The 11757-nt window shown below is 44.3% G+C and overlaps 1 protein-coding gene and 1 long non-coding RNA gene across 8 annotated transcripts in view; one reads left to right on the forward strand and one right to left on the reverse strand.

Moving 5' to 3' along the window:
- TRIM8 (tripartite motif containing 8) overlaps positions 1-11757 on the forward strand; it is a 129547-nt gene that overhangs the window by 114174 nt on the left and 3616 nt on the right. For all 6 annotated transcript variants that reach the window (XM_063961927.1, XM_063961929.1, XM_063961931.1 and 3 more), the window contains one exon: positions 5579-5694. In XM_063961927.1, the coding sequence (XP_063817997.1) occupies positions 5579-5694 (116 nt within the window). The remainder of the gene's footprint in view (positions 1-5578; positions 5695-11757) is intronic.
- The window catches only part of LOC135056580 (uncharacterized), a 268794-nt gene that overhangs the window by 106608 nt on the left and 150429 nt on the right, over positions 1-11757 (reverse strand). The window lies entirely within an intron of this gene.

Here is an 11757-nt window from a genome sequence, read left to right on the forward strand (position 1 = left end):
AAGCTTTACTAGGTCAGGTGGTGTGCACTGGCTCCTCCCCCTATGACCCTCCTCCAGACTCCAGTTAGATTTTGTGCCCGAACGAGAAGGGTGCAATCTAGGTGGCTCTCCTAAAGAGCTGCTTAGAGAAAGTTTAGTTTAGGTTTTTTTCTTTACAGTGAGTCCTGCTGGCAACAGGATCACTGCAACGTGGGACTTAGGGGGAAAGTAGTAAACTCACCTGCATGCAGAGTGGATTTGCTGCTTGGCTACTGGACACCATTAGCTCCAGAGGGATCGAACACAGGCCCAGCCGTGGAGTCCGGTCCCGGAGCCGCGCCGCCGACCCCCTTGCAGATGCTGAAGCGTGAAGAGGTCCGGAAACCGGCGGCTGAAGACTCCTCAGTCTTCATAAGGTAGCGCACAGCACTGCAGCTGTGCGCCATTTTCCTCTCAGCACACTTCACTGGGCAGTCACTGAGGGTGCAGAGCGCTGGGGGGGGGCGCTCTGAGAGGCAAATATAAACCTTATACAAGGCTAAAAATACCTCACATATAGCCCATAGGGGCTATATGGAGATATTTAACCCCTGCCTGACTGGAAAAATAGCGGGAGAAGAACCCGCCGAAAAAGGGGCGGGGCCTATCTCCTCAGCACACGGCGCCATTTTCTGTCACAGCTCCGCTGGTCAGAACGGCTCCCAGGTCTCTCCCCTGCACTGCACTACAGAAACAGGGTAAAACAGAGAGGGGGGGCACATTAATGGCTATATATATATATATTAAAGCAGCTATAAGGGAGCACTTAATATAAGGATATCCCTTGTATATATAGCGCTTTGTGGTGTGTGCTGGCAGACTCTCCCTCTGTCTCCCCAAAAGGGCTAGTGGGTCCTGTCTTCATTAGAGCATTCCCTGTGAGTTTGCGGTGTGTGTCGGTACGTGGTGTCGACATGTATGAGGACGATATTGGTGTGGAGGCGGAGCAATTGCCAAATATGCAGATGTCACCCCCCAGGGGGTCGACACCAGAATGGATGCCTTTATTTGTGGAATTACGTGATGGTTTATCTTCCCTTAAACAGTCAGTTGAGGACATGAGGCGGCCGGACAATCAATTAATGCCTGTCCAGGCGCCTCAAACACCGTCAGGGGCTGTAAAACGCCCTTTGCCTCAGTCGGTCGACACAGACCCAGACACGGGCACTGATTCCAGTGACGACGGTAGAAATTCAAACGTATTTTCCAGTAGGGCCACACGTTATATGATTTTGGCAATGAAGGAGACGTTACATTTAGCTGATACTACAGATACCGTAAAACAGGGTATTATGTATGGTGTGAAAAAACTACAAACAGTTTTTCCTGAATCAGAAGAATTAAATGACGTGTGTGATGAAGCGTGGGTTGCTCCTGATAAAAAGTTGATAATTTCAAAAAAGTTATTGGCATTATACCCTTTCCCGCCAGAGGTTAGGGCGCGCTGGGAAACACCCCCTAAGGTGGACAAGGCGCTCACACGCTTATCCAAACAAGTGGCGTTACCCTCTCCTGAGACGGCCGCACTTAAGGATCCATCAGATAGAAAGATGGAAGTTATTCAAAAGAATATATACACACATGCAGGTGTTATACTACGACCAGCTATAGCAACTGCCTGGATGTGCAGTGCTGGAGTAGTTTGGTCAGAATCCCTGATTGAAAATATTGATACCCTAGATAGGGACAATGTTTTACTGTCGTTAGAACAAATAAAGGATGCATTTATCTATATGCGTGATGCACAGAGGGATATTTGCACACTGGCATCTCGGGTGAGTGCTATGTCCATTTCAGCCAGAAGAGCCTTATGGACACGACAGTGGACAGGCGATGCGGATTCAAAACGTCACATGGAGGTTTTGCCGTATAAAGGGGAGGAGTTATTTGGAGTTGGTCTATCAGACTTGGTGGCCACGGCTACTGCCGGGAAATCCACTTTTTTACCTCAAGTCACTCCCCAACAGAGAAAGGCACCGACCTTTCAACCGCAGCCTTTTCGCTCCTACAAAAATAAGAGAGCAAAGGGCTTGTCGTACCTGCCACGAGGCAGAGGAAGAGGGAAGAGACACCAACAGGCAGCTCCTTCCCAGGAACAGAAGCCCTCCCCGGCTCCTGCAAAAACCTCAGCATGACGCTGGGGCCTCTCAAAAATTACAGCGCGCAGTGGGCTCACTCGCAGGTAGACCCCTGGATCCTGCAGATAATATCTCAGGGGTACAGGTTGGAATTAGAGACGGATCCTCCTCATCGTTTCCTGAAGTCTGCCTTACCAACCGTCTCTTCCGAAAGGGAGAGGGTGTTGGAAGCCATTCACAAGCTGTACGCTCAGCAGGTGATAGTCAAAGTACCCCTATTACAACAAGGAAAGGGGTATTATTCCACTCTATTTGTGGTACCGAAGCCGGATGGCTCGGTAAGGCCTATTCTAAATCTGAAGTCCTTGAACCTCTACATAAAAAAGTTCAAGTTCAAGATGGAGTCACTCAGAGCAGTGATAGCGAACCTGGAAGAAGGGGACTTTATGGTATCCTTGGACATCAAGGATGCGTATCTACACGTTCCGATTTACCCCGCACACCAGGGGTACCTCAGGTTCATTGTTCAAAACTGTCACTATCAGTTTCAGACGCTGCCGTTCGGATTGTCCACGGCGCCTCGGGTCTTTACCAAGGTAATGGCCGAGATGATGATTCTTCTTCGAAGAAAAGGCGTATTAGTTATCCCATACTTGGACGATCTCCTAATAAGGGCAAGGTCCAGAGAACAGCTGGAGACAGCTTTAGCACTATCTCAAGAGGTGCTAAGACAACACGGGTGGATTCTGAATATTCCAAAATCCCATTTAATCCCGACAACTCGTCTGCTGTTCCTAGGAATGATTCTGGACACGGTTCAGAAAAAGGTTTTCCTTCCAGAGGAAAAAGCCAAGGAGTTATCCGATCTGGTCAGGAACCTCCTAAAACCAGGAAAAGTGTCAGTACATCAATGCACAAGAGTCCTGGGAAAAATGGTGGCTTCTTACGAAGCAATTCCATTCGGCAGATTCCATGCAAGAATATTCCAAAGGGATCTGTTGGACAAATGGTCAGGGTCGCATCTGCAGATGCACCTGCGAATAACCCTGTCACCAAAGACAAGGGTGTCACTTCTGTGGTGGTTGCAGAAGGCTCACCTATTAGAAGGCCGCAGATTCGGCATTCAGGATTGGATCCTGGTGACCACGGACGCCAGCCTGAGAGGCTGGGGAGCAGTCACACAAGGAAGAAACTTCCAGGGAGTATGGACGAGTCTGGAAAAGTCTCTTCACATAAACATTCTGGAACTAAGAGCAATCTACAATGCTCTAAGCCAGGCGGAACTTCTCCTGCAAGGAAAGCCGGTGTTGATTCAGTCGGACAACATCACGGCGGTCGCCCATGTAAACAGGCAGGGCGGCACAAGAAGCAGGAGTGCAATGGCAGAAGCTGCCAAGATTCTTCGCTGGGCGGAGAATCACGTGATAGCACTGTCAGCAGTGTTCATCCCGGGCGTGGACAACTGGGAAGCAGACTTCCTCAGCAGACACGATCTTCATCCGGGAGAGTGGGGTCTACATCCAGAAGTCTTCAACATGTTAATAGACCGTTGGGAAAGACCAATTGTAGACATGATGGCGTCTCGCCTCAACAAGAAACTGGACAAATATTGCGCCAGGTCAAGAGATCCACAGGCAATAGCTGTGGACGCACTGGTAACTCCTTGGGTGTACCAGTCAGTGTATGTGTTTCCTCCTCTGCCGCTCATACCAAAGGTATTGAAGATCATACGGCAAAGAAGAGTAAGAACAATACTAGTGGTTCCGGATTGGCCGAGAAGGACTTGGTATCCGGAACTTCAAGAGATGCTCACGGACGAACCGTGGCCTCTACCTCTGAGAAGGGACCTGCTACAGCAGGGTCCCTGTCTTTTTCAAGACTTACCGCGGCTGCGTTGACGGCATGGCGGTTGAACGCCAGATCCTAAAAGGGAAAGGCATTCCAGAAGAAGTCATTCCTACCTTGATTAAGGCACGGAAGGAAGTCACCGTGAAACATTATCACCGCATTTGGCGAAAATATGTAGCGTGGTGCGAGGATCGGAGGGTTCCGACGGAGGAATTCCAACTGGGTCGTTTCCTACATTTCCTGCAATCAGGATTATCTATGGGTCTCAAATTGGGATCCATTAAGGTTCAAATTTCGGCCCTGTCAATATTCTTCCAAAAAGAATTGGCCTCTGTCCCTGAGGTCCAGACATTTGTCAAGGGAGTACTGCATATACAGCCTCCTGTGGTGCCTCCGGTGGCACCGTGGGATCTAAATGTAGTTTTAGATTTCCTCAAATCCCATTGGTTTGAACCATTGAAAAAGGTGGATTTGAAATATCTCACATTGAAAGTGACTATGTTACTAGCCCTGGCCTCTGCCAGGAGAGTATCTGAATTGGCGGCTTTATCTTATAAAAGTCCTTATCTAATCTTCCATTCGGATAGGGCAGAACTGCGGACTCGTCCGCATTTTCTCCCTAAAGTGGTATCAGCATTTCATCTGAACCAACCTATTGTGGTGCCTGCGGCCACTAGCGACTTGGAGGACTCCAAGTTGTTGGACGTTGTCAGAGCCTTAAAAATATACATTGCAAGGACGGCTGGAGTCAGAAAATCTGACTCGCTGTTTATATTGTATGCACCCAACAAGTTGGGCGCACCTGCTTCTAAGCAGTCGATTGCTCGTTGGATTTGTAACACAATTCAACTTGCACATTCTGTGGCAGGCCTGCCACAGCCTAAAACTGTAAAAGCCCACTCCACAAGGAAGGTGGGCTCATCTTGGGCGGCTGCCCGAGGGGTCTCGGCATTACAACTCTGCCGAGCAGCTACGTGGTCGGGGGAGAACACGTTTGTAAAATTTTACAAATTTGATACCCTGGCAAAGGAGGACCTGGAGTTCTCTCATTCGGTGCTGCAGAGTCATCCGCACTCTCCCGCCCGTTTGGGAGCTTTGGTATAATCCCCATGGTCCTTTCAGGAACCCCAGCATCCACTTAGGACGATAGAGAAAATAAGAATTTACTTACCGATAATTCTATTTCTCGGAGTCCGTAGTGGATGCTGGGCGCCCATCCCAAGTGCGGATTATCTGCAATACTTGTACATAGTTATTGTTAACTAATTCGGGTTATTGTTAAGGAGCCATCTTTAAGAGGCCCTTTCTGTTGTCATACTGTTAACTGGGTTTAGATCACAAGTTGTACGGTGTGATTGGTGTGGCTGGTATGAGTCTTACCCGGGATTCAAAATGCCTCCCTTATTGTGTATGCTCGTCCGGGCACAGTACCTAACTGGAGTCTGGAGGAGGGTCATAGGGGGAGGAGCCAGTGCACACCACCTGACCTAGTAAAGCTTTACTTTTTTGTGCCCTGTCTCCTGCGGAGCCGCTATTCCCCATGGTCCTTTCAGGAACCCCAGCATCCACTACGGACTCCGAGAAATAGAATTATCGGTAAGTAAATTCTTATTTTTTTCTTTGTTGCATAACAGGACTCAGAACTGCACTGGAGGAGGACTTCCTCCACCTAAAATTGGACATCTGAACTCCAAGCTCTTCCTGACAGAGATCTCCAAGAAAGAGAAGCAGATGAGGAAGTTGCTGGAAGGTATATCTCAATTTTTATTTATTTATTTTTTATATTTATTTAAACCTTTCCCCATGGGCTCCCTTACAAATTACCCCCCCCCCCTTCCCCCACACCCCTTCCTTTGCAGAGCCTTCTTTACCTCCCCCCTCCCCATGAGCCTTCTTTAACTGTATCCCCCCACACCCCTCTCCTCCAGCAGGGGTCTTCCTTACGTGTCCATCCCCAGGAGTCTTCCTTATGCTCTTCCCTCAGGTGATTTCCTTTCTGGCCCCCTGGGGCCTGAGGAAGGATTAGTAATGTATAAATCCTAAAGCTTTAGTATTGTGAATGATATATTTACGGCTCACCTCTTTGTTTAAGATCTTTACACAAGGGGTATCTTCCACACAGCCAACAGCCCTACTGCAAAATGACAGACCTAAGCTCATCATGTAGTCCGCTGGTGTGTTTGACATAACACTGAGGCGTTGAGGACACATTCCTATGTACGGTGCCTCATTATCTCCTCTGCTATGCTCTGTATACAGAGTCTTGGAACCGGATGAGTCAGATTTCATGGCTGTTTTTATAGGTTCCGGTATGAATGGTCGACAGTCATTAGGTCGACCACTATTGGTCGACATTGACATGGTCGACATGGACACATGGTCGACACATGAAAAGGTCGACATGAGTTTTTTAACTTTTTTTGGTGTCGTTTTTTGCGTAAAGTGAGTGGGAACCCCAATTAGTGCACCGCGTCCCCTCGCATGGCTCGCTTCGCTTCCCATGCTTCGGCATGGTGCCTTCGCTCCGCTACAGCTTCGCTCGGCACAGATTACCGTTCCAATCGTAGTCCACATGGATCGTAAAGTATGGAAAGGTTCCCCAAAAGAAAAAAAGTTAAACTCGTGTCGACCTTTTCATGTGTCGACCATTGCCATGTGTCGACCATGTGTCCATGTCGACCAATAGTGGTCGACCTAATGACTGTCGACCATAACATGGTCGACCATGTGAACGGATACCGTTTTTATATGAGTACAGCATAAAAGTATACATAAATCCATATTGTTAAATGTACAAAGTTATTCAAAAGAAAATAATACTTGGGTGGTCCATCAAAGTTTTGACATTCCTTGTTTTGGCCTTGTTCCTATGAATATAGTTAGTTTTCTAATTTTAGGGTCTATTTATAAAGTTATGCATTTTTTTGAATGGGCACATTTTAATGGTTTTGGCACCCAAAGTTTGTCTATTTAATAAAATGGCATCTACTGGAGAGGCCTTGTGCGAACCTAGCTCTCTGGTGAGTCCATTTTCACCTCTGTCCCCGGCTTCAGCATAATGCATTAGTGCATTGTATGAGTCTCTAAGGCCACCCATGCACACACAACAGTCTTGCCCATTTCTGATGGCACATGGTTGGCCTTACTGGCTCGAGTGTGCAAAAAACAGATTTCAGACTGCTTGCACAAGCTGTGAGGCTGCACATTCGCTGTAAGGAATTTGAATAATGTAAACATGAGATTGCAAGTCTTTAAGGTTAGTAACAAAAAATTTGAGAATCAAAGCTTCTGTATGAAATAGAATAAAGTACATCACAATCAAAATTGTAGCCCTTCAAAATTAAAGTCTCATGCTTTTAAACATTACGGTGAAATGCCTGGTGCAATTCGATATCACAGTTCACCAAGGCGTTGTAAAGTTATCCGGTTTATAGAATATTCTGTGGAACAGTTGACTAGCCATCACAATAAGGCCCTCAGATCCTTGCGCAGGCCCATTTTTCAAGAACGGACAGTTCACTTGCTGCCTAATATAGCCTACTCATATATTTTGTAAATTATAATTTGTAGAAAAATCGGTTGATCTAAAAAAAAAACCAACTTTATTATTATACTGTATTTATTAATTTACAAGATATAGATTCACATATAAATTTCCATTTGTGCCTAGAAAGGAGTTAACACCAATCTGGAACTTGTCCTTTGAACAAATTATTGAAACGGCTTTACCACTAGCTGATATAGTAATTTCTTGATATTACGCATTCCCATTCTAGAAGTATAGGACAAAGGGGTGCCCTTCCAGTGTGAGAAGTGGATGCTCTTTAATACTATTTTTCCCAGAGAATTCACTTTTGAATCTTATAGCTGCAAGGCTAATCTCTTCAATTGATGTTATTGTTGGTGACAACAAGTAACATAGTTAATATAGTAACATAGTTAATAAGGTTGAAAAGAGGCAAAATGCCCATCAGGTTCAACATGTATTCTGTATTAAGCCAAATTCATTATAATGTCCCTGCTGAAGTAATGTTTTATGTCTAGTTAACAACTATAAATCCTGTTCCTCCCAGATTATCAGTGTCAATATTTTAAATGCTATAACCTTGGATATATCTTTTTCAGTCAGAAATGTATCCAATCCGTTTTTAAATGCATTTACAGAGTCCACCATTACCACCTTCTCTGGCAAGGAATTCCAAATACTTATTGCCCAAACAGTGAAGAACCCTTTCCTACGTTGCGTATGGAATTTCCTCTCCTCTAGCCTCAGCGAGTGCCCTCGTGTCCTATGCAGAGTTGTTTTAATAAACAATTCCTCTGATAACTCTTTGTAACGTCCCTTTAAATATTTGAAGATATTAATAATGTCTCCTCTCAGATGCCTCTTTTCCAGTGTGTACATATTCAACCTAGTAAGCCTTTCCTCGTAATCCAGTCCCTCCAGCCCTTTAATCAAGTTAGTAGCACGCCTTTGAACCCTTTCGCGTTCACAGATATCTTTTTTTATAATGTGGTGCCCAAAATTGAACACAATATTCCAGGTGCGGACGTACCAATGATTTGTACAGCGGCAGGATTACATCCTCGTCCCTTGTCTCAATTCCCCGTTTTATGCTCGCTAGCACCTTTCTTGCCTTCTTTGCTGCACTTTGACATTGTATACGGTTATTAAGCCTATTATCAATGAGTACCACCAAATCTCTTTTTAATACTGGTATCCCTAGATTTTCCCCATTTAATGTGTAGGATGCAAGTTTGTTTTTAGCCCTGAAATGCATAACCTTGCATTTTTCTATATTGAACCTCATTCTCCATTTAGATGCCCGGATTTCAAGTTTAGAGAAGTCATTCTGTATAGACTCCACATCTATTTCCGATTTCAATACACTACACAGTTTAGTATAATCTGCAAAGATTGACACTGTGCTTTCCATGCCTATTCCTTTTTTTTTTTTTTTCCCCCAGTAAATGTTTATTAGAATTTTGGCATAATAAACATTGCAGACATAGGAAACATATAGTCAGCTAATACAGGGAAACACAGTGCGCATAAATAAAGCATCAGCTATTGGTCAGAAATATGTCACACAGAAATAGACAATCAATATCTGAATTATCGTCCCGTAAAATTCAGTCAACCTGTAAATCACATAGCAATTCCTACCTAAACAACAAAAGTCCCTGCAAATAAGCAAAGAAAAGAAAAAAGAAAGACAGAAGTGAAAGTGGAAGGAAAGAGAGAAACTAGAGAAAGGGGAGAGAGGTTAGGGTTGTGTGGTATTTCCACCATCTACTCAAACCTGTAAGGAGACAATTCTCCTCAAACCATCATTAAGCAGTCAAACTAGAAAGAGGACCTGACAGGTAAGACTCATTCCTAAGTCATATGCGTTAAGTATGCCTGTGAGGACTTGAAATCAAGCCAAGAAAACCAAGTTGCCGTAAATCCCTGTCGACTTTCAGGTGTCACCCATAATTCTTCCATTGTCATATACATGTCTATTCTACTGAACCATTCCTTCACGTGTAGGTGGAGTAGTGCTCCGCCAACGAACCGGGATGACCGTTTTAGTGGCACTATTAAGGAACTTTAATAGGGATTTTTTATATGTTGACAGAGAACCTGGAACTAAGTTAAGAAGCCAGAAGGCGGGCTCTGAAGGAACTGCAGTTCCCACGATCGACCCAGAGATTGAAATAACTTTTGTTCCAAAAGGGGCAAAGTGTGCAACAGTCCCACCAGATATGTAGTGGGGAGCCTGTTTCATTATTACACCGCCAACGCGTATCTGGTATGCCCGGGAACATTTTTGCAAGTGTCGACGGTAACCTGTACCAGCGTGACAAAACCTTGAATTGCGTCTCATTCACTGAGTAATCGAACTAACGAAGGGTGGCCTGAAAACTTATTTCCCAGTCCAGGCCTATTTCTAGGTCATTGATAAATATGTTGAACGGTAGTGGCCCGAGTACGGACCCTTGTGGTATTCCGCTGACTACTGGTGTCCAGCTGGAGGACATCCCATTGACCACTACTCACTGTACCCTGGTATCCAGCCAGTTACTTATCCATGTACAAATAGTTTTTCCTAGGCCAAGCTCCTTTAATTTGATGATCAGTCTCCTGTGAGGCACTGCAAAATCTAAGTAGACCACATCCACTGCTTTTCCCTGGTCAAGATTGTCGCTCACTTCCTCATAGAAGCTAACTAAGTTAGTTTGACATGATCTGTCCCTCACAAACCCATGCTGGTTCTTGCTAATAATCTTAGCATACAGGAGTATCTGCAGACCGCTATCTCTTAAAATTACTTCCAATATTTTCCCCACTATAGATGTCAAACTAACTGGTCTGTAGCTACCCGGATGATTTTTAGATCCCTTTTTAAATAATGGCACTACCTCAGCTATACACCAATCCTTCGGTACCATGCCTGATCTAATTGAACTATTGAAAATCAAATATAGGAATCTTGCTAGTTGTGACCTAAGCTCCATAAGAACCCTCGGGTGAAGTCTATCTGGGCCAGGTGATTTACCAATCTTAATTTTGCTTAGTCTCTCCCGGACTACTACTTCACTTAAACAGGTATCTAGCCACGAATCATTGCTGTCACTATCGTTATGCACTACTCCTACCGTCAGTTCTTCTCTGGTGAACACCGATGAAAAAAATTTGTTCAGTATTTCCGCTTTTATTTCGTCATCATTAATCAATACTCCAAATTCATCTTTTATTGGACCTACATTCTCCTTTTTTTAACCTTTTACGGTTTATACATTTAAAAAACTTTTTAGGATTGGTTTTGCTCTCCATAGCGATTTGCTTTTTGTTTTTAATTTTAGCTGCTTTTATTGCTTTTTTGCATCTTTTATTGCATTCCTTGTAGTACTGGAATGACTCCTCCTTTCTATTAGATTTAAAAGCTTTGAAAGCACGCTTCTTTTTATCCATTTCTTCTTTGACCTTATTAAGCCACATTGGTTTAGTTTGCGTTTCCTGCCCATGGTAATGAATTTGTGAATATTGCTATCTAGCAACCCTTTTAAAGCATCCCACATTTCCTTAGTGTTCTTGCCATGAATCAAAACTTCCCAGTCAATGTCGTTTAATGCACTTCTCAGCATACTGAAATTAGCCTTTCTCCCTTATAGCTATGTTTCTTGAAACTGATGTTGAATGTGATCATATAGTGATCAGTTACCCAAAGTCTCCCCAACTTTAGTGTTTGATATAATGTCCACATTATTAGTAATGACTAGATCCAGAGTAGTTTTACCTCTAGTTGGGTCCTCTACTTATTGAGACAAGTAGTGATCCTTTAACGTATTTAAGAGCCTGTTGTCCCTAGCTTTAACACATGAATTGTTACTCCAGTTTATATCAGGATAGTTAAAATCCTCAATTACTAGGATGTCCCCCAATCCCGCAGCCTTCTCAGTTTGCTGCAAGATTTGTTCTTCCTCATGTATGCTAATATCTGGCTGTTTGTAGCATGTGCCTATGACTACTTTTTTTGCATCAATACCCCCACTTGAGATTTCATCCCATAGTGACTCCACATTATCTCCAGTGCCCTCGTAAATAACCGCCTTTTAAGTATGGTTTAAGAGATGGTTTAACATAGACACACACACCTCCTCCTCTTTTATTAGCCAGGTCCCTCCTGAAAAGAGAATAACCCTCCAAGTTTGCAACCCAGTCGTGAGAGTCATCCCACCATGTTTCCGTAATACCTATAATATCATACTGAGCCTTTGATGCTAACGATTCCAATTCCCCCATTTTACCTGCTAGGCTTCTTGCGTT

The sequence above is a fragment of the Pseudophryne corroboree genome, chromosome 3 (assembly GCF_028390025.1).
Source record: "Pseudophryne corroboree isolate aPseCor3 chromosome 3, aPseCor3.hap2, whole genome shotgun sequence".
NCBI lineage: Eukaryota > Metazoa > Chordata > Amphibia > Anura > Myobatrachidae > Pseudophryne > Pseudophryne corroboree.